The following is a 26,678-nucleotide window of genomic DNA, read 5'->3' as shown; positions in this document are numbered from 1 at the left end:
TGGAGTGATAGACAGTTGTCATATAGAGAGGTGATGGTTTTCATGAGATCTCTTACAGTTTTTTGAAGGAAAAATAGTTTTGCTACCATTTGTGTGAGCTTTTAATAACATTCTAATGTAAATGCATATATCTTGTTTTACACAGAGATGTTGCCAAGAATGCTTTGTTGCGCTGGCGTGCATTTATTTATTGGACATTCCTAGGAGTGTTTGATGCTGTGGTATTTTTCTTTGGTGCCTATTTCTTGTTTGACAACACAATTGTGACCAGCAATGGACAGGTTAGTGTTGGATTTGGTCAGTCAGTAACAGGTAATTTTTTAACATCAAGTGTGTTCTGTCATCATGTACAGTCTTAATTGTTCTCTTTAAGATTTCCCACACAGTTGATAGCTGTTTTATGAATGATGATCGGTTACCTGTTTAGCCAAATCTGTATTATTTAATGGGCATTCTGTATATCAGTAAATGGAGGCACAGGACTCGATGCAGCTTAGGAAAAATATGTATTACAAAGTTGAAGAATTTCTTCAGAATTTACAAAGTAGCCTTTTTGTTCTATGCTTAACACGCATCTGATGAATATCTGATTGATGTATCAAAAGACTCTTGGTAGAGCAGTTATGAATGATCAGAAAAGAACTTAGGTATACCAAGCTTTTAAATATTTTAATTGATTTTTACGTAATGGCAATTTAAAATAATCTCTCTGTATATGCTTTGCTGTCACATGAATTCAAGTTCTAGGAACCTTTTTGCATTTTATTTATTTTACCCATTGATATGTTGGTCTATTTTATTTGTGTGCTTTTTTTTTTCTTTTTGCTACTTGCTTCTCTTCCTATCCTCAGCTAATGACAACCAACACTCACATGGTAAGACTATTGTGGATTTGTCATGATATCCATTTCTTTCACTGTTCTTTAATTAAACTGTTAATTAAAGAGCAGTTAACTATTTCTTATAACTTTTACAGTATTACTTAAATAGAAATGCTCTTTTTATCACTACCTTACAAGTATTTAAAATACATAATAATTCTGTACAGTACAAGGTGTATTTAAGTATACAAGCCATAGTGGAGAGCCAAGAACTTTCAAAAATAAGCAGGCTTTTTGCTTCCTTGCATTTTGTTATTTTGTTCTATATTTTTCTGTAGCCTATATTTTGTTGCTGACTCTCTGCTATAGAAAATTTATTACAGTTTATGCTATAGAATGTTTGAACAGTTTTAGAAAAGACCCTCAATGTGAGAGAGAAGATAAGCAGCACAATTTTGTTGCCTATGTATGACATACACATTTGCTTGGAAAGCAATATTTAAATTCCATAAAATATCATCTTTGTGGCATTTGTCAGTGAGTGGGAGAACATCTGCTAAGGAAGGCAGCTCTTGTAAGGACTGGATGGCTTTCCATTAGGCATAGCTGTACCCTGCAGCACTTCTTTTTTTGATCCCATTATGTTCACTTGGTTGTTCAAAACTGTATCAGCTCACATTTATAGTCCTGAAAATTAGACTTCTCACGTTTACAAAATTTTGTATGTGATTTTTATTCCAAATGTTCTGGTAGAGTTTTTAATTTTAATTTTAATTTTAATCTATTTCTGTTGTGTGTACTAAATCAAGTTCTTCTCAGTGAAGAAGCATCAACACTTAATTGCAAATTTTCAGTGTGTGTGTCTAGAATTAGATACCCACGTTCATTTGATGGTAAAATGATTTGCCAATGATTTGCTTGATGAGAGTTTCTGACTCCTGAGTGTCAGAGTGGATTAGACAATTTGATACCATTCAGCATGCTTGTTTGTATGCATAAAATGTACAGATTTTCAGCTGTAGTTTTACATTTAAAGGCTCCAGAATTGTAGTGTTCAGTAAGAGTCAGAGGTGCAATGTGAGTTCATACATATATGAATGCTAGTTGATGGTTATTTCCAAGTATTTAAATTGTGCTCACGTCTGGAAGATGTCAGTACAACACTGGAAGATTTGAAATGTTTACTGCAATAATGTCTTATTATGAAACTGGCAAAGGAAGTAAGTATGAAAGAGAATAAAAAGAGCAGAAAACATTAATATCGTAAGTGATACCAGATGATTCAAGTTAGATTCCAAAGTGTTAAAATGGTTTCTGAAACAAAAAAAGAAATTAAGTCTTCTTTCCCTCCAAAAATGAATTACAGCATTTTTGCAAAGCTAGTAAAAAGCTCATGTCTTTTACTTCAATTGCCCCCAGTATCACACTAAATTTAAATACTCCTGAGTTTACTTCCAAACATCATTCCCTTAGAATGTTTCTCAATAAAAGTGTGTTTGAAATTGTTTGCATTCTGTACAGTAATGCTGCTAGAATACTGAAAAGTATACTTTCAATCACTGAAATGGACTCCATAAATGTGTACCTCGGTTGTTTCCCGGTAAACAAAACTAAGATGCCAAAGATTTATCTCTTTATTAGTTTGTGACGATACTTTTCGTATGAACTTCCAATTTGGATATGGCATTGCCAGTGTTGCAAAACCGTATAGTCAGAGGCCAACTACACAGGGAAAGAAAGAAGAAAAGAAGGCAATTGTAGCAACTGTAGCAGTGATTGCAAATTATGAATGTCATCTTAGTTTTATTTGTATAAAAATATTTGCTGTGTGATTTTTTTTTCGTCTTGTCGTTTGATGTAGATGGGTTTAAATATAATTGTTAACTTGGGTTCAGAGATAGGTAGGAGAAACTATGTTAAAGGGATTAACAGAATGGAAAAAAAAAAACAGGAAGGGAAATGAGTGATGAAGTGGAATGTGGAAGATACAACATGCAATTGCAGAAGGAGGGGGGATCTTGGATAGGCTGGGAGCAGAGCACACACAGTATTTGTTAATAAACTGCACGTTAACAAACAGACTTACAAAAGAATGACTGACAACCTGAAGTCACAAATAGTATCTTGAGATATATTCAGTGCTGAAAATTCTGTCATTTTGGGGGCTCATTCTTTCCCATATTGCTCTGCTTACTTTTCCTTTGTGCCGAATTAGCAGATTGTAGGTATCTGCTATCTCTGTGCTATGGCCTCATTTCCTTAGCCAAAAATGTGGATAGATGAGGTGTTAGGTTGTAGCCCAGTGCTTCCCTTGTGGACTGATGAGCAGAGATGAGGAAGGCTTTCCTGTTATTTTCCTCATCTACCAGCTTTTACTGGAAATATGGACACATCTGTTCAGTGTGCAGAAACTTAGACTGACGCTGTGCACTCCAAGAGATGCCAGATACAGCATGAGAGTACTGTAAAGTTTAACTGCAAGAGAAAACCAGTAAATGTTGGCATAATTTCAGTTTCCTGAAACAGATTCCTGCCTGGTATTAGCTACACATACAATTTTAGGGCTCACATAATTATGTAGCATGGACATGACCCTACTAAAACATTGTGTTAGATATCTTAGTAAAACTCAGTTCAAAATACTGAAAGTTTTCTGCTCTGTACACTTGGTTACACATTCAGTAATTTTGAAGTAATTAAATGGTTGTTCAGGATAATGAATGTTTAGGTCGTTGTGTGTTTATTTTTTAAACAATTTTTTGTTCTCACTGGATCAGATCTTCTCAGCCAAGTTTCCTACAGATTTCTGTCGTATGGCTGGCTGTGATGTCCATTCAGAGTTTTTCCCAAGGCAGGACATTTGTATGATTGTTTGCCATATGGATCTCCTGTCATCTGTTGTAGAGTGAGCTCATATATAATAATGTAGGTGGGAAGGGACCCAGAGGTGATCCAGTTTGGCTCCCTACTTTATGAGGTGCTAAATAGAATCAAGTTGCTAAAGGTCTTGTCCATTCTTTTTCAAGTTTTGAATATCCCTCAGGATGGAGATGTCATAATCTTCCTGGGCAGGCTGTTCTCATGTTTTTCTGCCTTCATGCTGAAAACATTTCTCCTAATAACTAAGCAGGACTTTTCTTGTTACTTAAGACAGGACAGTTATGTCCTGAGTAGACAGGAAGAATCACTTCCCTTTACCTGCTAATAGCATCCTTGTTAATATTTTATGAGGTTGACCTTTACCTCTGCAACAGCACACTCAACTCAGGTTCAACTTACTCACCCCAACTAAGTCTCTTAAGTCCTTTCCAGTAAAGTTGCTTTCTAGGCAGTTGGCCTCAGTGTACATTGGTGCATAGAATTCTTCTGTTCCTGGTGCAGAATCCTGCATTTGCTGAACTTTTTGAGATTGGTCAGCCCATTTCATCAAACAGTTGAGGTTCATCTGAATAGAATCCCCGCTTTCAGATGTATCAGTTGCTTTTCAATTGGATATCATTTACAAATTTGTTGAGGGTATGTTCTGCTCCATTGCTCAGACTGTTCATGAAGTTAAACAGTTTTGGTCTCTGTGACAACTCCTGAAGAACTTCACCAATAACTAGCCTCCAGTTACTTCATACTGCTACTGACATCTCTTTTGAGTCTGGTTGTCCAGCCAGTTTTCTGTTCGTACAGCTTCACAAACTTTCACTCTTACTGCTCTCCAACTAACTGTCTGCCCAGTCATTTTTTCACAGTCAGGTTGATCAGGTGTGATTTGTTCATGGTAAATCATGCTGAATATTCACGATTTTTTTTTTTTTATTTATTATTTTGTTTTTATTTTTGTACTTTACATACATAGGATGGAATCTAACAATACATTATCTTTACAGGGATCAAGGTGATCCTGGCTAGCATGTAATGTCCCAGATTCTCTTCTTGCCCTCTTGTTAAAGATGGGCTTTGGGGCCCTTATCCAGTATTCATTTGCCTCCCCCTGTCACAGGGATTTTTCGTGGATGATGAACAGTAGCCTTGCAATCACATGGGCCAGCTCTTTCAGCACATTTGGGCAAATCCCATACAGTGTGAAGTATGTATATATGAGGGCAAGAAAATAGAAAAATTTTGAGTGGATAGATCACCTAAGAATTCAGTGATGCTTAATTGTCAATTCTTGGTATCTTTGTAATAGTAAGACATAGCTTTAAGACATTTATTCTGGACAGTTCATGAAGCAATGGAAGATACTACCTATTATAATTGCCTCGGGCCATTTCTTTTTAGATGTTTGGAAACTGGACCTTTGGAACACTGGTGTTCACTGTGCTTGTATTTACGGTTACACTGAAGGTAAGATATGCTGTAATTTTATCCACTGAAACTTTCTTAGAGCTTGTTTTCTCATTGCTGCTTGCTAATATCACTTTCTCTGTACAATCATACATTGTAGGGTATTAGTTTAAATAGTTAATTAATTAATAATTAATTAGTTTTTTGCAATCTACGGCTTCTTAACTGCACCCAAAATTTGGGAAAAAACAAAACAAAACAAAACAAACAAAAAAAAAACAACAACTTTTTCCAGCTAATTCTGTGTAGAATTCTTACCTTTTTTTCAAAAGGTGTCATTTTAGTTTGACTTTTATGGAATATTCTGTTGCTTCTAAATAGTAGTAACACAATATAATGTATTGTTCTTTTCAGCTTGCACTAGATACACACTATTGGACGTGGATAAATCACTTCATGATCTGGGGATCACTGCTGTTCTATATTGTCTTTTCTCTGCTCTGGGGAGGAATTATTTGGTATGAATCCTAATATAAATTGCACTGCAAATGTTATTTCAGAAACATAAGCGTGTCATACATTTCATGTTTTCCCCCACAAAGAACTCAATTTAGCTTTTATATATTGCAGAACTCCCAACTGCAGTCACATTTTAAATGCATCAGTAATCATAATTACAGAATGCTCAGCTCTTCTTTCACTGTAAAGCTTTTAAAAATATTATAGTATGAGGAGAAGAATATCAGACCTGAGACTGCCAGTAAAACTGTCTCCGTCAAAATAGTTCAAGGGTTTGTTCGTGTAGCTGAGGTTGTCTATCTGAGGTAAAATTTCACAGAGTAGGTCAAGTCTGTGTTGCCTGGGGGTCAGCCACCTGCATAGCAGCTTGTCTTGAGGGAGGTAGCTGTAGCAGTCTATGCTGGAGCCAGGGAGTGGAACTAACACTGAAGTTGTGCGGACCATCAGGAGTCCTGTATATGAGATCAGACTTTTTTTTTTATCTTTGCAAGGGAGGGGCAGCTTGGGAGAGAGGACAGCCTGATACTTCCTACACCCTGACAGGCAATAGGAAAGCAACTCTGTAGTCAGTGAATGTTTAGATGTCCTTTTGGGAATACTGGCATGGATAAATCCCAACAAACTGGGAAGTTAAACATTCAGTATTTTATCACTTTTGTAACTTTTATGTTTAACAGTGCCAGTCTTTTCTGTTTGATGTGTATTGAAGTGTAATATCTATCTAACCTTTTTTTCTTGCCAGGCCTTTTCTCAATTATCAGAGGATGTATTATGTGTTCATGCAAATGCTGTCTAGTGGTCCTGCATGGCTGGGTATAATTCTTCTCATAACTGTCAGCCTTCTTCCAGATGTTCTCAAGAAGGTCTTATGCAGACAGTTGTGGCCTACAGCAACAGAAAGAATCCAGGTAAAAATATTTTTCTGTGTAATTAGTTTTTGATGTCACAAGTTTCTAATAATTAGATCTCTCTCAAGTTTAGAGATAAGATTTGAATAGAGCTTCCCCATCTTTGTGTATATCATTGGTTTTGTATACCAATCACTTCTTTCACCAGCCAGCATGCTGAAAGAAGCTGCATACCATTTTATAGGGTGGTAAATACTTGAATGCTGTGGTTGATTCATATGTTCCAATATCAGCAGCCAGTGGGAAATCAGTTGATAAGGATGGTGGGAGATAGCTATATGGTTCAACATGATTCTCGATTTGAGGAAATAAGAAGAGTAAGGAGCTTGGGATCTCAGTTAGCATAGGCAAGAGACACTTATATCAGCCTGTACAGCAGTTATTGCTGCTATCATGGAATTATATTCACAGGTACTGCCCATACCCCTCAGTTGAGGTAATTATATTTTAAAGCAAGGAAATATATCTGTAGTTGAATTTTAGTTCATTAAGGAAACTCTAATACAGGCGTTTTAGCATTTACTATGCAAGCTGAGTGTAGTTATCTAAAATGGAAAAGCAGCTAAAATAAACTATGTTCAGAATCTGTAGGAAGGGAGCATGCCATAATGTTGAAGCTCCCTTTAAAGTAGGGTTTGCACAAGCAGTTACAGTTCTGTATCAACAAACTCCACAACTATGTATGTGTTTGTTGTTGAATAAACCTGTAATTCATACACTTACAATAAACATGATGAATATATAGTATGTTGATAGGGAATATGTCATGAATTCATGCCGACATTCATGTTACATTATCTGTAGAATATCTACAAACTATTTAATACTGAAGTAGGGCCTGTTGCAAAACAAACAAGTGTATTGAAACCTACTTTATTAAACATTTTTCCCTCTTTTATATATCAACTTACATTTTATCTATGTGATTCATTATTTCTATATACGTGTGCTTTGCTGTGCCAATGAGAAAAGTATTTTTAAATCTATTGTCACCTTTCTTCCAAGCCCAAAAGCAGAAATTGTTGTGTAAATGCAGGCCTGCTCTGCTGAGACTTATAGAGAAGCCAGCTTCTGGGGTAAACATGGTGTTATTCTGAGGGCATCAGACCAACCCTAACCAAAGATTTTGGCTGTATTTTTGACCCCAATAAACATTCACATGTTACATATGTTAGAAGGTGAAGAACAATAGAGGTTTTGAACCTCATAGTGAATGTTATTGCCCTCACTCTTTTCAGCACATCAGCTGCCATCATTAGATTAAACTAATGAGTTATTAGTGAGTATATGTGTAGGGACCAGATGACATTTAATGTTTATTGGAGACTTCACGTTTAGAGGTAATGAATAAAGGAATTTCCAAGGAATGTAAAATTCCCCTTTTGGCAAAGGTAAAAAATTCTTCTTACACCTGAAAAGTAAACCCACTTGCCATTGTTTTCTATTCCTTGAATATACCTTGGTGTAAAAATGCCTCACCTCAGGAGGGCGGGAAAGAAAGCAGAAAGCAAAGAAGTATTTCTAGGGAGATCAGCATTTAGCATTTCTGTTTCAATATCTTTAACAGATCTCTCTGTCGTATATGCTATTTGTGGAAGAAGTTGGTTTTGGTGTAGGTTCTGCATACTTAATTGAAGTCTAAAGAGAGAGAATGAGGCTGGGTTAATGCAAATACACAGCCCTAAATAAAGGAATTTCATCAACATCATATACTAGTACTGGAAAATGAATTGATTTCAAGGCAAACTTTGGGCTAAAACTGACAATATTCTTTTTTTAATATTTAGAACAAAATTTTTGACTTTTAACCAGATATATCCCTTGTGTTTCTTCTTCCCTCTCTTTGTTCCTCCTGTTTTCCAATCTGCTTTGTCTAAATAACTGCTGCCTTGCTTTAAATATAAATGATGTGCACGGTTACCTCCTACAATCTCCTGGGAAAATCAGACTAAACATCAGTGCCTTTCTGTTGAGCAGTCCACCATCTTTATGCTTTCTCAGACTTCAAGCAGTCTAAGTTTCTAATGGAACAAAAGGTGACTTTTTTTCTGCCTTTCTGCATGCTTGGCCATTTCATTCGAAGGACAGTAAAAAGTTTGTCATCAGAAGTTATTTACTGTACTCATTATCTCCATTTCTGATTCACATCAACTGTACTCTGCAAAATATTCGTAATTTTTTCCCATTTCTGTTTATTTATCGTGAGGATTCTATGAGTCATTGTCATAATCTGTCACTCTCACCATCATTTTTGTCACTTTGTTACTGAATTCTACAAAATACAGACTCAAGAATCTAAGATTTTTAGACCCCATTTTAATCTTTTGTGTTTCTATCAGCGAATGCATGTCTTGCTTGCATTGTAAATCACCAAGAGGAATAATTGCCATGTAGAGTAATAATTCTAAATATGCTAACATCCTAGTCTGATATGGGAAAGCTGGTACTGGAAGCCCTTTTAGCAGTCTTTCAAATTTATTAAAATATCCACTCTGCTGAAAATGCAACTTTTTTGCACTAAGTTATTTCTAGCAGACATTTTCAAATCTGTGCTTCTTTCTAAAAAGAAAATAGCTCAAGATTCTGAAGTCTATGAGATATAATTTAATACAAAAGTAGAAGAAAAGCGGATAAATCGTGGCTTCACTGCAGTCTTCAAGAAAGCTCCTTTTAACTTAATACTACGAAGCTCTTGGTTTGGTTTCCATTACAGATTTTATGTCCTTAATTTTTAACAGATTAAGGTGAAAAATACATCTTCCTTCTTCCTTCAAAACTTATAGTCAATAAAAATGACTGTAGTTGTAGAAGTCACAGGGAAGATATACAAAGTTGTTTTCACTATTGCGAATTTTGACTAAAACTGGCTTTTAAGATCTTTTGGATTGGTTTGAAGTGAGTTTGAAACTAATACTATTTTTAAACTTACTGTATTCCTATAAACTCTACAAACTTTTCGATAAAGGGCTTCTGGAACAGTTGGCAAGACTAACACAGGGCTAGCAGTCGCCTTGCAGGTTACTAACTTAGTTCTGCTCAGACAATCAGATGGCACGCAGCCTTTGAAGCAATTCTTGTCTTTCTTACCTATTCTATTACTTGGGTGTCACTCCAGAGTGTGGTAGGTCATTGCTTACCATCGTCACCATTCAAGGTTTTTTAAACACTCCCAATCTAGTTCTGGGTTCTTGGAAAGATCTTTTCATTTATATATGCAGGTATACATTCATGTATGTATACATGTATATATGCATACATATATGTCCATATATGTATGTGTGTATATATGTGCATATACACAACCTGTTGACTTTCTTGTGCTCAAACATTAACTCTGCAAAAGCTTTGGAGGAATCGGTTGTCTTTGGTAATTTAAATCACAACTTGCTCATGTCTGTCACACTTAGTTGCAGTGAGTATTTGGCTCAATGAAACAAGCTGAATTTTGTTCTTCAACTGGAAAATACGCTGCTGTAATGTTTCGTTCAGCCTTACCTTTGAAGAGGCAATAGGGCTTTTTTAATATCCTACTTACATTAATCGATGATATTTCTTTTTTCTTCATTCTCTCATTGAGAAGAGAAGCTAAGCAGTTTTGTTATGGAAAATATAACTTCACTTTGAATTATTTTCATTTTAAACTGTCACTTTGATGGACAATGTTTCTGTACTCCCAAGTATTTCTAGCTGAAATACCAGGCTTTTTGGTTGTGAGCTGTAAATAACTTCTACGTTTTCATCCCTTTTTAAGAAATATTTTTCTTTTTCCTTTTGCTTCTGATTGATGATTTTTATACTTTGCTTTCACTTCAGTCATCAGATCAGCCCATCAGGCTCAGCGTGGAATCTCTGCCCTTTACTGCTCCCACCACCCTGCTTTTGCCTGGGGAAGCCTTTCTGTGGACTCACCATCTTTCTGTTCCTCACTGGGCTTGGCTGCTGTTGCACACAAAACAGCATGGTCCTCTTAAAGAGGCCAGCTGTTGCCTTTGTTACGTGTTGGGCTCTTCTACAGAAAACAAAGAAATGATCCTGCTGTTGAAATATTTGAATCCCATACAAGATAACTGCCTTGCCTCCTTTCAGCAGGTGGTAATGACTAGGTTGTAAGCCTTTGTCAACGCTGACCATCACCTTCTGTGTAGCGCTCCCTGCAGTGCTCCAGTAGCTCTTGGAAGAAGCAGAACATCCACTCCTTAATTTGGAGTGCCTAGACTGGCTGGGAGAGATTCCCTAGGGAAGAAATACTGGGCCAGCGGGGCTGCTGATGCCCTACAGGGCACTGCTCCATGTGCAGACACATGGCATCATATCAAGGGGAGATCTTCTATTGAGTATATGTTATTGTCAGCAGGGAGCCCATGGTACTGGGTTTAAACGTTTTAAATACTTTAAATGAGAGTAATTAAGTATTTTAACGGTTTGAAATTGAATTGTATGGCTCAAACAATTGGACTTCAGGATCAAGAAATAGAAACTTTGTTATACTCTGGATAAACTTTCCATTTTAAACCTATCAGAAAATCTGTCACTTTATGGGGCCCTGCTACAATAGTTACACTTGTACCAAATGGTACAATTCATTCATATTTCCCTCCTGTGTTCAGCAAGTCTCACTGTTTTTCCTCATCCTTGCAGAAGAGTATGAGACATAAAACAGCCCTAAATGCACTGGTGAACAGCGATGGGCCACTTCTTGAAGGAACTCTTTCAGCTTCGAGCCATAATTAGATCAAAGCTAGGTAACAGTACTGTACGTGTTGCCAGTTTGGATGGATTTCTATTGGTGAACTGTACTATTTACAAATCAACTGTTTCCTCCAGAGTTTTTCCTGTATTTCATCAATACTGATACAAAATAATTATGTTTTGTTTGGAGAGCCTAGTTGTTGCAAAAGATGTTCTATGTCACAGGTAAGCTCTTTTTGTCTCAGACACTTAGTCATGTGAGGAGAACAATGTGTCTGTGTGAGTGGATATACCCATATTAAAGTCCAGTTAATACATGGTGTTACAAATAGGTGTTGTTTTACATCTGTTTTGTAAGAACAGCAGTTATTACAGCAGGGTGTACTCGCATTACTCTGCGGTGTCAAATACATGAAGTCAGAAGTCTCACGCATCAGCAGTTTATCTCTTGGTCTATGCATGTTTTTGGATACATGCATAGACCAAATGCAGACAGTAAAACAGAGAGATTGTCATACAAAAGGAGTTGATTTATTTGTGAGTAGGACCGTAGGTCAGGGGTTGTGCATCTGGGGCTGTGCATCTGCCAGTATCTACTGTCTTTAGTCACTGCTGTGAACAATTAGCAGTAGAAAACCCCAGCTTTCTGAAGTAGTGTCAGTCCTGGCGTATTGAAACCCAACTTTTTATGTGAAGAAAAAATACCATTTTATTTTTAGAAAGAGTAACAAAAATGCTTCACTTTGTAGCTGGAGGAATAAGAAAAAGAAGTTATACAGCGTAGGACTGCATTGCCCACTGACATTTCCAGAAGAAAGTTAGCTGCTCTATTATCTGTTTCCCTAAATTTTTCTGTATTAATGTTAGTATTTGGTCTATAGGTGTTTAAAAGAATCCAGGCCTCGCTGCTAGTGAGCAGTTTGCTACAGTTCACTGACTCTCTTCTGAGCGAAACTGCTTTAAGGGAGCTTTCTACATACTTTTGGTTATGTTAGCGTAGCAGTTCAAGCTTGTGATTGGCATTGAAAGTAGGCAAACTTCCGTAAGCTACATTATTATTTTGGGATTTTGTCCCTCTTACTACTGTGTTAATGTCAACAGGGAAGGAGGAAATCCATGATCAAGAGTAGAGTATTAACTGGCTTAAATAGTACTCATGAAGAGAATCATTGATAACGCTTGTCCAAATCATGGTTAGAATGCATTAGTATCTTAAACATGGTCATATAACCTCCATAGCCCTATGTCTGGAAATTAAAAGTACATTTCATGAGGAGATAAGATAATCTCACTGGGGAAAGTGCTGTGCTGCTTTCCTCCTAGTCTGTTCATTCATTCTAGGGTCTTGTCATGTACCATGGTAATAGCATGGTCCTGAGTATTTCCTGAGTTGAGGTGCCAATTCTGCCACATGTGGGATGATTGCATGGCATAGATAAACTTTAATGGACAATTAGACTAAGATAGACCTGCTGTTGCGGTTGCCTACAGGTACTTTATGCTAAACCTGAGCAATTCCAAAGCCTGGCATTGCTTAGAAGTACAAAACAAATGCACTAAAAACCTCTGGAAATCGTATCTATTGGCTCAAACCAACTGTAAAGAATTCCCTCTCTTTGGAAGTACAGGGCAAAGTAGTTGAGTCTGTTCTATCTTCAAATTCCCCCTAAGAATTCCCGACTAAAAAAAGTTCTGAGATAAAAAGAGGTACAAAAAGAGATTGCACAGTGAATTATAAACAAGATTTAAAAAAAAGAACAACAAAAAATCAACTTGAAAACAGTCCTCTGTGTCTTCATCTCTTCTCTAGAGAGCCCATTATCAGGCTTAGAGATTATATGTAAAATTGCACCTAATTCTTTAGGTCTTGATATACAACCAGTCACGTTCAAAGAGGGATTTTACCTTCACATGAAGCAAATAGCCAAAGTGATGATTTAGTGAAAGGCAGACAGAATGCAAGATTAGGCTTTTAGCTCTGAAATCACCTATTTACTTGTTTTTCTTTTTCTCAGCAGAATGCATCAAGGCACTGTCGGGACCACATCTCGGAATTCACACCTCTTGCCTGCCTCAAAAGCCCAAGATACAGGAGCAATGACTGCAGCAATTCCCCAGCAAGAAGGTCTCATTCTCGTTCTAAAAAACAATGTTTACGCACTGGAGAGGCATTGATTATTCAGTGCTTCCATCTGTCTTTGGCTACTCAAATAAGCATTGTCGTTCCAGTGCAGGCTACCGCTACAGTGGGTCAGGTTTGGAAACGTCTGTATGACAGAACACCAATTCAAGCCTTTAAAAACTGTACCTTTGTTTATTTCTTTTTTTAGGAAACAAACATGTCACAGAAATACATCAAACTATATGTGGCTTTTGCTGTCTGAGGTAATGCTCAGACAAACAGGATCAAGAGCTAGAAGTATGAAACCTTCCAGGCCGATAGGCCTCCTTCTATGTTTTGAACTACTGGGGCAATGAACAATCCGCACAGTCTGGTACTGTGAGACTGGTAGCACTAAAATTTACTCATCTTCCTGTGTCAAGATTCTTGTGCATTTATTGTTTCTGTCATCTTTAGTCATTTTGTTACTTGAAGTGTATAGTTTCAGTCAGTGACCTACATTCTGAGATCAACAGTTTTAATTTTCAGCCAGAAGCGATGACCTCAGTTATCTCCGATGAAAGTTTCCTAAAGCGTATTGCTAAGTGCTGTTTCTGATTTTCCTCTATCCTTTTTCTTTCTTTGCTTTCTCTATAGAACAAACTGGTGTTTCCTCTGTGCAAATCTGCTTTCAAGAAACACTCTCTAATGTTCACTTCCTTGTAAGTGGCCAAATCAGGGCCTCGTATGGTTTTCAGTTAGTACTCCCCTGTAGAAAAACAGGCAAAATGATCCTTGTGTAGAGTACGTGCACACTATATGAAGTCAAGTTGGCTGTTCAGTAGGTATCATCAGCGTTGATATCTACAGAAAAATTGAATGTAAGCATTTTGCCTCCAGTGTCTTCGTGAATTCATCAAGGATGCAGGTACGCAGTGTTCCCATGCTTTTAAAGTATGCATAGTAGTAAGTATAGTAGTAAGTTTTATACAGAGAACCTTTTTGGTTTGTTTTTTTTCCCCCTCAAAAAAAGGCTATTTTTCCAAATAAGCGTCTTTTATTATCTGGAGTAATCCTTTTAGTTTTGACTTTTTATTTCTTTAGGGTTTTTTTTTTTTTAGTGATAAGATCTAATTGGCTGAGGAGACGCATTACAAAGCAAGGAATACCCAACTGTTAACTTTTGCGAGCAAACCAGTAGGTGGCACACAGCTATTACTAACAGCTGAAACACAATTATAATAGAAATTAGTTTGACTGCAAAGATTCTGTTTCTATTACTTCAAGTATGACAGCCAACTTTTACTTCTATTTTCTCTGCTACGTTTATGTTACCTTGCACTATTCAACTATTAGCTGTGTCCTTGTCTTGTTTCTTTAGTCCAGTGTTTTATTTTGGGGTACAAAACTACCTGAAGGAATAGTCCAATTTCAGTCTAGTTTAGCCTGGTGTTTTTAACTTTTTAATAACCACAGTCTTTAAATACTTCTGGGAGGATATTAACTAAAAATGCGTTGCAGTGTGAAAACAAAATATTTGGAATCAGAGCTTTATTGGAAGGCGTGAGCAAAACATTAGTTGTGTGTTTAATGAACATGAGTGGTGGAGAAAAATGACTTCCCATAGAGACAAAATGGTTTACTTAATAATCTACTTTTGAGTAAATGAAAAATCAACTCGGTAGGAAATGTTTCACACAATATTCCGAGTGACTTTCCTGTTCAACAAGAAGTGAAATATTGAATATTCCCTGGGACAAACAGATTGTAAAGTCAGCAGTGAAATTTTCCTTATACCAAAGAAAAGGGAAGAATTATAAAAGGCTGATGGTGAGCACCGCAAATGAAGGTATCTTTACCATTTAACATGTAGCATTTGTGTTTCAAAGAATGTCCTCATAGCAGAAACATTTTGAAATACATAAACATGTATATGAGTGTGGGAGTGTGTACATATATATGCCATTGCATACTTGAATGTTGGTCAGTTCAAACCATCCCCTACATAAAACACTGGTGTATATATTTTTTAAAGAAAGTTATTATGCGTATAAATTTTATACCAGTAGCAGTGACAAATTTCTTGTGTGTAGTTAACAAATTATTTGTAATGTATTTTTTAGAAATCTTAAAATTGCCTTTGCACTGAAATATTTTTCATACTGTAGCTATTTATAAATCTGTTTTACGCATACATTTGTTAACACACCATTTCTATTTTTTTTAAGTATATATGTTTTGAAGGCTTTTTTTATACTTATGAGTTTTGGCCACTTAAATTTAGCTTAGAGTGGAGTTGTGGCTGAATGTTAAAATTCTAATGAATGTTAAATTAGAAATATAGGTCAGTTGCTCTGTCAGTGTCACCCAAACCATTAATGATTTGCTGGCAATTAGAACGATACCCTTTCTGTGCTGTACTGTTACTGCTAGCTTTTCTATTCTGTAAACCCTCCTGCTTTTTTACTTCTTGAGTTCCGTCTTTTAGCCTTAAATAAGGAGATTTTTGCTCGATGATTTTGAAAGTGCTGCATTCCCGTTCAGCCTGTTAACAAAGCAGTTCATTGCAAACGTAGTGTAGACCAGCACTTAGAATATTTACAATATTATTCATGCTGAAACACCTCTTTAAGTGTTTGGGAAATTTTAGTTGAATGTGTCATTTTTGGAGGAGGAAAAATGCTTGAATTTAAGTGGAAATCTCTGCTTTGATTTAGCAATACTTTTACCTTTAAAAGTCGGTACTGTTTATTAAAATAGACCATTTGGTGGAAAACCCATAGAACATCAACATTTCACTTGATAGGTTTTTGTTTCTGTTACTATTGCCATGCAAACTTAGCCCACTGCAGCAGGTGGCAACTTGGAGTTAATCTGTAAACCGACCAGGTCATACCAAGATGAAAACTTAGAAGTTAGATCAAAATGAATTAGAATGTTTTATTATGGATGGGGCACTGAAAGGAGACTGGTTTCTATATATTGTAAGAATGGGGAAAAGTATAAAAATCTATATAATTCCTAACTCGCCTTGTTTAAATCGTTGCAGCTTTAACAGCATAATGTCTCCATAACTGCTTCTATAAATGTCTTGAAACTGGTAAGCGCTAACCAAATGTATCTGAAGACTTAGAAAGTATTTCAAGCTTTTCAGCCACTGAAGTTCGTATATTCCTGCAGTGGCTCGTGGCAAAAGATGTGGATCTTTTTGGTTTTACACTGTACAGTAATAGTTTGTTCAGCCACTTAATATAAAAGCTTACAGTTTACTTTCTTGCTTGCATTAGCCTGTCTTGTCCCAACTGGCTTGCAAATACAAAAGGAAAAAGATAGCCGAATTGAGCTCTGCACTACTTTTCTTTTTGGAAGCCAGTGGGGTCATTGTGCTCATGCTACTGTCTCTGTTAAAAAAGCTTTAATGGAAATTTGTGGAAGTATTGCGAAAGTTAAAAAGCACGCGATTCTACTTTGCAGAATAATCTAAAAATCCATTGATGAAGCTTTAATTTTTCACCTTATGAGAATTCACACGATTTTAATATGCACCATCTCTAACAAGTTCTGTGCTACGTACGCACTCTGTTTTAAATGTCCTTCCATGACTGAATGTAAAGTAGAATCTGCGGAAGTGCTGCCCGGGGGCTGGGAGTAGTTATCTGTGCATTAAACATTAAAGATGTCTGTAGTCACCGGCACCAAATACTAACACTTATTTTTATTGTACAATTATAGGTGCATTTATTTGAAAATAAATCAGCCTTCAAATCTAATGTTTAGATTATCCTATACCACTTCATTTATTTGATTTGAAGAGTCAGTGTGTGAATACGTTAATGTAAAGTTTCTTTTCAGTGCTATTTTTAACTTTAATTTCTGTAGATAACCAAATATAACTTGTTTATATTCAGTCACGTTTTGGATCCGTACGTAGAACATATGAGCAGGAGACATGGATCTGCTTGCAATAAATATAAACGGTCAGAACTGGTTTAAGTTTGCTCACGAGTAATTAAAACCGAGTATGAATATGAAATGATTTCATATTAGTCTGTAATAAAATGTAAGTAGAGAACAGAAAATGGATTGAGTGTTTGATTCTGCTGCTGAATATGCTTGTAGTCACGTCTGCTCTCAGAGAGTATTGCAGCCAGTTAAAAAAGCAAGCGGAACATTCAAAGAAGACCAAAAGGTGAATGATGTGAGCGGTGCTGCGAAGCTGATCCAAATCTGTACCAGCCCTGGAGGGCTTCATTCTTCCCACATTGATTGGATTAGTGCTAAAGTTCTTTACAATCTAAGCTACTAAAGCTGCACGTAAGAGGATCTGTACTTCCTTGCAGTCTTGCTGGCCTGGGTACCCAGAGCTAGTTTACCTTTCTCTGCATTGTCATCAGTTTAAAGAAATGGAATTAAAGGCAAAGCCAGTGTGCTTCGCCATCTGACTTGGCAGCAGTGTTCTTACAAAGCAGGCTGATTGCACAAATGTTTATCATTTTCTTTTGTTTGGTGGTACAATGGGACATCCTGTACTTTGGACATCGTTACAGAGCATGCCAACAAATGTCTTGACACCATCAACCTGAAGCTACCCCAGAGAGCTTTCACAAAGCAGGTGAGAGCGCTAGGTGAGGTGCCTCCCTCTTTCTTCAGTCTGATCCAGTAGCTGGCAGCCCTGCCTGTGGCAGGGGGTTGAAACTTGATGATCCTTGAGGTCCCTTCCAACCCAAGCCATTCTGTGATTCTTGATGAGGCTGCATAGAATGCTTAGGCATTCTGTGTATTGACTTTTCTGTTCCCATAATAAAAACGTTAGAGTAACAGATTTCTGCTTGTAACAACTATTTATCTGAATAATGCTAGCCTATTTACCTACTGTATCCCTTTTGTTCATCATTTTGGGTTTTCTACTGAATGAGCTTGTAGTGGAGGTGGCTTGAGGGGAAAAAGGTGAATCTGGAAGATGTTTTCCCCTTTCTTCGTGTAATGAACTAAAAAATGCACAAATTGGAATTAGATAAAAATTTGAAAGAGGAATGTGATGCATGTGGATTTCAGGAAGAACACAGTAGCACAAGGAAGAAGTTACCTTGTAAGTAGGCAACTTTCTATTTTGTAGAAATGTAAAAATCTTAAATTGTTTAAAGGATAAAAGGGCAGAAAGGCAGTGATTTCTCATTATTAATTTTAGATTGAATACCATGTTTTCCTTGAGCTCTTTAAATTACCCTTTTCTAGTAAGTTAAATCGTAAATTAATTGAAAGCTGTTTCTTCTATAAAGAGACTACTTTTTTTCCTGCAATATATACAATGCTGCTCTATAAACTATTTCAAGAGGTCAGTTTTGATATTAATTGAAATAGGTTGGAGACAGAATGAAATTCCATGTTTTCCCTTTATACGCATTCTGATTTCCTCAGCTGATACTCAACAGGAAGTTAAAAATGATTTTTCAGCGTTCTAATAAAGCTTTGTTTCTGTGTGTTTCCATTACGTATCCTTACAGGTCCTTTCATTTTAATTTCATTCAAATGCTAAAGCAAAGTCAAGTCATTCAAGTTATTTTCTTTAATGGTGAGTCTGCAGTAAAGTAATGGTGGTGAGTTTTAATAACTGAAGTCTTTATTTTCCAGTTACGGGAGACAAATAGGAGTAGTATTCAATTTTCAACCACCAAAAGGTTTGTTGTTGTTGTTTTCTATTATTCATTTCGATTAAAAAAAATCTGGCACGTTAAGCTTTTAAAAATACATACGATGCAGCGTCCTCTTTGGTTTGTGGGGCCACTCGTCAGGTTGTGTCAAGGAGAGCTGTTAACACCCAGTCTCATCCATCGCTTCATGGGTGAAAAACAGGATATGCTTCTTGAGAGCTCCTACTAAGCAAAGCAATCCTAATAGTTGTCCAAAAAACATAACAACCCTTACCTTGAGATTTTAAATGTATTTTGAAAAGATGCTTGACACTGAAATGCTAATGTCAAAACCGGTGCCTAATCTGAAATCTAATCTGATCTTGCAAGCTAATAGATGCTGAGCTTTAGAAAAGAAGGAAGATAAGTCTCGATCCATGTACCACCACTGAAAGATATGCTTCCAACCCTATCGCAGTAATATTCTTCCACAGATATTTTTCTCCAGTTCTATGCAGATTATAAATGCATGGCTAGTGGAAGTTGTCAGCATTAATTAGGTTGAACTCTATCTGCGTATTTCCAGCTATGAAGAAGGATTGTGTTCCCTTCTAATAGAATTAGAGTTCAGAAGGAGAAACCTTGCCTAGTCAGGGAATATAAACAAGACTGAAGTGAGACTTCATCTCACCGATGGAGAGATACAGCTCAGTAACAATAGAGATGCACTTGGCTTTAAAGTGACTCTTCTTAGAAAGTGAATTAGTTTGACCCAAAGGAACAGAGGTGTTTGTGGTTTGTAAAACAACTGCACTGAATGTTTGCGCATCATTGTACTTAAGGGGACTTGTCCAGATGGAAAAAAAGCTGTAGATCCTTCCATTGTAGATGATACTGCAGCCCAGTGGGTCCCCTCTGACCTCTCAGTAAGCCCAAAGCCAATAATCATGCCCCAGGAGAGGCTTAGGTTGGCTATCAGGAAACACTTCTTTACAGAAAGGGTTGTGAAGCACTGGAATAGGCTCCCCAGGGAGGTGGTTGAGTCACCATCCCTGGATGTGTTTAAAAACCATTTGGATGTGGTGCTCAGGGACATGATTTAGCGGAGGGTTGTTAGAGTTAGGGTAGTATGGTTAGGTTGTGGTTGGACTCGATGATCTTTAAGGTCTTTTCCAACCTGAGTGATTCTATGATTCTATGAATCCACCTTCCTTGGCGGCCCTAGGCTGCTGTCTGGTTGTAGGAAATGCCCAGCTAGCTGATACCCTCTCACCTCACTGAATACTTACCAGAGCAGCTGCACAGAAACTATATTTGCATCCACCATAGTGCATGGCCAGAACATTTCTGCAGATAACAAGAAGTCTGAATCCAAGACAGCTGAACTCTTAGATAGTAGTGATCTACCTGTGATTTATAATTTGCTGCTTATCTATAAATACTGTATCTGTTGGAAATAACTTTTGGGCCTAAAGTATGCAGAGATCCCCATACTAATGATCTTTGGGCACATCCCATCGCTGTTCATAAAGTTCTTTTCAGTCTCTACTACTAGCATCTCTCCTTCCATTTCCTTCTCCCTGAGTAGGTCTTCCTGGGCTACTACTACAGCAACACAATTAATCAATGCCAATGCTTAGGTAATGCTGTGGTGGCTAATTTCCCACGTTGATCTGATCTGTGTGCTGTAACACTACAAAATTATAGGACCCAGAGTATACAATATGAAACATGGCTAGGAATATTTGCTCATTCCTTAGTTTTAGGAGTGTAAATCTGCATTTACATGTTTCCTCATATCTGTAACTCCATCTGGACACATATAAACTTTATAGATTACAGTGCATGCATACACTCATCAGAAACTACTGAGGAGTAGTAGTTAAAAGATATCATTTTGATGCTGACCTCTTTAATATACTTATTATTCTTTCCCCTGGAAGTCTTTTTCAGCACTCCTCGTTTTCCTTCTCAAGAAGGAAACCATTCCTTCCTTAGGTGAGTAAGCACAGTCCAACACAGGATAATGAGAAAGATCTTTATTTGTGCTACCTCCCAGCTCATTGAACAGGCAGAGCAGAAGGCCTGATGTGGTACAGTCACCACCACTGGTTATTGCCCTGCTCACTTCTATCCAGAAAACACAAACACCCCACACACAGCACTGAGAAGGGAGGTTCCTTTCCCCACCTGCTCTCTCTTCACAGCCTCTCCAGCATAATGAACCTCTATTACAAATCCTGGTTTCACATCCATTTACGCTTGTTGCTCAGAAAGGATACATGATCTGATGAGACTTTTTCAATTGCTTTCACCATAAAAAGTTGTGAGTTGAAGATATTGGGGAAAAAATGAATTTTTAACCCACTAAATTTACTGCAAACTACCTATATCCTAGAATTTTGCTTGACTGACAAATTACCTGGTGATTCCCCTGTCTGAGGGTCTCCAGAGAGAAATTCTTTAAGATGGGCAGTATTTGTAAGACAAAAGGAAGTGTCATTTTTCATGCTTACCCAGGGACTTGATGGTAACATGGAAAGGCAATGGATATTTAGATTCTGCCACACACACACCCCAAAGAAATTAATATCCGTATCTGAAAGATACATTTCCCTCATGCTGTTCTTGCTCCGCATCAGTCGTGATGACAGCCTTCAGAAAGCTTTTGGCAACGTGCCACCCTCCTTAGCCTATCCAAATATTACTCATGCAGTCAACTTTGGCATCTTTTATTTCCAGATGCAGTTCATGAGAACCATCTGCCAATTCTTTATTTCCAAATTTGCATGAACGCTAAAATACAAAAAGCTGTGAGAATATCTTAATTTTGCTGGCAACTCATCTGTTCATCCGTGAAATCTCCCCCTCACACATAGGAACTCAAGAGTTGTTGCTATTGCAGACCAGCAAATGATACTTATGCTTTTTGTAAGTTTCAAATTTAACCACCTTTATCAACTTCTTGACTACAAAGATTTGCGCCCCCCCTTGCTTTTCCCAGAGGAGCACAATTAACAATTCTGATTTATCCTAACAGTTTTATATTCAGCTATTGAGCTCAGGCAGTGTGGTTGGAGTTCTACTGGTTTAAGGAGGAAAGTGGATGTTGTGCAAAAAGCCCCAAGCAATGCTGCTGGGCACTATCCCAGGATACTCTTGTCACTCATCTTTTTTCTTATTGTCTATGTGCGAGCACTACAGGTTCAGTATTAAATATGTTGGCTAGGAATTTGTTATAGTAGCATGAAAAAAAGTTTATCTTATACACAGAGTTCACTCATACGCACTGACCTGTTGATGTGATAACTGCCAATTTTTTCAGCATTTGCCTGTAATCCATCTTTTACGCTGTCATTCCACATGTATTTCATCTCACTGTCACATTACACTGCTCTTGAGGGAACTGGACTTGTTTAACTTGGAGAAGAGAAGGCTCCAGGGAGACCTCATGGTGGCCTTCCAGTACTTGGAGGGAGCATATGAACAAGAGGGGGAACGGTTCTTTACGAGGGTGGATAGTGATAGGACAAGAGGGAATGGTTTTAAACTGAGACAGAGGTGGTTTAGGTTAGATATTAGGAGGAAGTTTTTCACTCAGAGGGCAGTGACGCACTGGAACAGGTTGCCCAAGGAGGTTGTGGATGCCCCATCCCTGGAGGCATTCAAGGCCAGGCTGGATGTGGCTCTGGGCAGCCTGGTCTGGTGGTTGGTGACCCTGCACATAGCAGGGGGTTGAAACTGGATCATCATTGTGGTCCTTTTCAATCCAGGCCATTCTATGATTCTATGACTCTATAATTATAATAGGGTTCATGGGCTGCAAATTCATTTATGCTCTACTTCCACACTGGACGTAATCAAAACTAACGTGTTATTCTTTACTACCTTTTTTTTTAAAGAAATTTCATGTTTTCCAGCCCTAACATCTTCTTTCTCTAACTATCAGTCTGTTTCAGCTGTTTCATGACACATGGTCCCAAGCCCTGATCCACAGTTTGTGTTCCCCACATAACAACCAGCAGTATGCATGACTTAGAAATCCCTTCTTTCCACACTGCAGCCCAAAGCACACCATGTTCCTAGTCCCAGGAACTTTTCCACTCCTCTCCTTCCCTCATAAGCAGGAATTAACTGGGAGCTGAGTGTCTGAACAACTCTGGCACTGTGAGGTGGTGGATGCCCCATCCCTGGGGAGATTAAAGTTGAGGCTGGATGGGGACACTGAGCACCCCGATGGAGCTGCAGGTTTCTCTGTTCATTGCAGAGGGATTGGACTAGATGGCCTTTAAGGCTCCCTTCTAACTCAAACAGTTCTGTGATTCTATGAACTCAACATCAAATATGATCCAGGGAGACAAGTGTGAGATTCAGGTTCAGACAAAGCAGTGTCTACCATGCAGGTGTCTGAGCTCCCACCAGAGCCAGCAGAAGATTCCCCATTGAATGGCACACTAACAACAGGGTACCTACAACTTAACCTACTGTTAATCAATCAAGACATTCATCCCAAGCCCTTTAGTAATTATTTTATTTGTTAGACATTTAAAATGTTTTTACTTCTCAAATATAAATAACGGTACTGAATGTAAGCACAGTGAACTCCATTAATGATGGAGTTCTTTCTTAAACACTTGGAAAGCCAGGAAAAATATTAACTAAGAGAAAAAACATACAGCAAAGGAGGTTTCATATCCGTGTCCAAGCAAAAAAGAGACAAAATATTCTCAATGCTTTCTGTCCCTCTGGCAGCATAGAAATAGAACCATGCAAAGTTCAAGCAGGGTAGGATTGGGGACTCCTGCACTAGCTAGCAGTAGGATGGCCTTGCAGCCCCATCCTCCTACGTGACTTTTGTTGTTTGTGGCCATGTCCCCAATATGCTGATTAGGGCTAATCTTATTTAGCTGGCATGGTTTGTACACTGCATGAAGCTGCAGGGTTTTACAGCACCTAAGCACATTTAGAGCGCCAGCCCAACCATCTCCTCGCTTCCCTTCGGATGTACTCAGCACACAGGTTGCAGACAGACCTCCCAGCACTTATAATGGATGAGGAACAGCTAACAAGGCCTAGCCTGACTCTCATAACCCTGAAAGGAAGGAAGAGAGGAAAGGAAAAGGAATCATTTGCTCCACGCGTCATAGATACTTTGCACCAAAAGTTGGAAGATTCTGATTCTGTGCCAGCTACAGAGGAAAACAGCAGGACAGATTTTCCATGGCCACTTCCAGGGTGAACTTGCTTGCAATCTCAAATATTTGCTAAACCAAAGTTCAGGGAGATGCTTGCCCCTAGATTCCACCATGTCCGTGGGGAATCATTTCCCACTGTGGGATCATGGAGCTTGCAGAAAGCACCACCTGTCTCTGCCAGGCTGCTCCTGCAAGCTCTGCAGCGCTGGGTGGCTATTGAGAACATCAGTCCCACATCACTGCTTGCTGTTGAGTGCCCCAGCATTGGTTTGGTTACAGTGAAAAAGCAGCACACCTTCTGCTTTTCAGAAAAGTGAGGAGCTTTTAAGCTGCACTATTAGAGCAATGGAAATGAAGTCTTCCTCCACATAAGCTATGGAGTCTGAGGCTTCCCATGCTCCTGTCGCTACAGATTTCCTAGGACTTTCCAAGAAGTAGGTCCAATAGAAGGATTTTCCTTTCTTAGCTGATTCCCTGAAACAGTTTTCTTCCCGGTTTGTTCATCCTCCCAGCACCTCACAATTGCTCTGAGACTAGCTGAGGGAGCTAGATGGGAGAAAACGTCCAACAAGTGCCTTTGTCTCCAGAAGCCCACGCGTCCTAATACAGGTCATGACAGTTCTAAAGCTTACTGTGCACCTAATTGTGCTGAAAGGCCCACATACTCTGGCAGCAAGCTTAATGCTGAGACCTAAAAATAGCATTCTGAGTAAGAGTTCGCCGCACTACATCCCTCAGCTTCCATTCAATGTCGTGGGAGCTGAGCGTGACCGAAGCACTCCCTGAACTTAATGTGGAACAGAGGACAGAAGCAGGAGGATTACACAAAGCTACATGGTTTGGGATCAGCTATTCCTACAGCCCTCCATACCTCATCTGCCACCACCTCCACCTGTGACACCCACACATCTGCAGGGCTCAGCAGCAGAGCAGGCTGATGCATTGGCGAGCTGAAAGCCTCCATATCCAGCACAACACAAAGCTGGAGCCCAACAAATCTGGGTAAGGACTTGGACGAGGATTTCAGTTCTGCTCCAGGGCTAGGTAAAATCTTTCCCATTTTACCAAGAGGTTTTTAAAGCCCCAGCATGTGCACTGCTTTTTGATCAAAATGAGCCCAGGAAGGGAATCAACAAGCAGTGGGTGAGCACATTTCTTTTTCCTCATAGCCAATTAGCTTTTGTCCTAGTCAGTGCGCATGTTGAGTGACTTGTCCATTTGATTCCTCCACAAATCAGGTCCTTTTGATGCAGTCTCATTTGTTACAGTGGTATCCTGGGTTTCGTTAGGAGCTGGCGGGCACCAGAGCATTGCAATGATACCAAAGGATCCCCCAGCCACAGCACACCAAGCCTTCAGCTGTGCCCTTTTGACAGAATGGAACATGCCACAGATGAACATACTGAAGGCTGTTCTAAGTCATTCAACTTAAATTTTCAGCCATAAAATACGCCTGCAACTAAGAGTCTATTATTCATGGAGAAAGAGCTGTTATTTTTAGTGAGTTCTGAAGATTTGTGTTGAGGTAAATATTTCATACCAGAGGAGGAGGGATATCTAGAGATACTTTAAGCCACCAGCATGATTGTGTAGAGTCCCCTGAGCCTGTGAGTCATATTTGTTAACGTTTGCAGTGTAAAAGAAAACAGGCGAGTTTTCTGGGAACATGTTTTCCTCACATTTTGCACAAACATGGAATTTTTGCAGCCTACCAATGGGATTCTTTAAAGTCTGCTCTGCGTCTTTTCCTACTTTAACCACACCTCAGTGATGCTAGCCACTCACAAATCATTTAGCCCAGTGCTTTATCATGCAGTCTGAAATGAGATTTAGAGATATTGAGACATGCCTTTCAATCAATCAAAATTCTGCATCGCTCACTAAGTACTGTCTTAATTGTAAGGAAGAGAATCATCATCAGTCTGAGTCTCCAATGCCTTGCTGGGTTTGTCCACTCTTTGTCTGTGCAACAGCACATCCAGCACCTATGGTATTCGTTAGGTCCTTCTGGGCTCTCATCCCAGCTTTTCTCTGAGCTGAAAGTTTCAGAAAAATCAGCACGCCGCTCCCTGTGCTGACTTATAACACTTTCATGCTGGCAGGGTGTGAAGCACAATGTTCATGTATTTGAAGAAGGTGCTCAGTGACACTTTTTGCCTGAACTGTAAGACTTCGTTATTTCGCAGCCTTCAGAATCCCAAACCACTCCTATTTAGGATGGATATCTTAACCTCACTCCAACCCTCTTCTGCTTTCAGCTGCTGCAATGTAAAAGCACACGTTTGCTCCAGTGGCTTAGTTACTTTATTTATTAATTTCTTCAGAACTCCTAAATGTCATCTGCTCCTGACATTTGTTTGAAACTTAGCTGCTTCCGTGCTGAAATCCACCCCAGCCTATTGGCACAGCCAGAACAAAAGAGTATTTTCCATAGAATATAGCATCCTTCTCCAAAGTCAGTGCTACACCAATTAGTATATTTTATTTAATGCACAACAAGCAACATTTGAACAGACCGTTCATAAAGCATTAAATGT

General features: G+C 38.4%; 1 protein-coding gene across 1 annotated transcript in view; it reads left to right on the top strand.

Moving 5' to 3' along the window:
* ATP11A (ATPase phospholipid transporting 11A) overlaps positions 1 to 18,802 on the top strand; it is a 118,312-nt gene extending 99,510 nt beyond the window's left edge. The window contains 6 exon segments of the mRNA XM_019610020.2: positions 146 to 281; positions 5,094 to 5,159; positions 5,514 to 5,617; positions 6,361 to 6,526; positions 13,234 to 13,354; positions 13,357 to 18,802. Of these exon segments, the coding sequence (XP_019465565.1) occupies positions 146 to 281; positions 5,094 to 5,159; positions 5,514 to 5,617; positions 6,361 to 6,526; positions 13,234 to 13,354; positions 13,357 to 13,490 (727 nt within the window). The 3' untranslated portion in view covers positions 13,491 to 18,802.
* The last annotated feature ends 7,876 nt before the right edge of the window (positions 18,803 to 26,678 follow it).

The sequence above is a fragment of the Meleagris gallopavo genome, chromosome 1, assembly GCF_000146605.3.
Source record: "Meleagris gallopavo isolate NT-WF06-2002-E0010 breed Aviagen turkey brand Nicholas breeding stock chromosome 1, Turkey_5.1, whole genome shotgun sequence".
Taxonomy (NCBI): domain Eukaryota; kingdom Metazoa; phylum Chordata; class Aves; order Galliformes; family Phasianidae; genus Meleagris; species Meleagris gallopavo.
The sequence above is the reverse complement of the archived record's forward strand: the minus strand, read 5'-3'. Positions and strand labels throughout refer to the sequence as shown.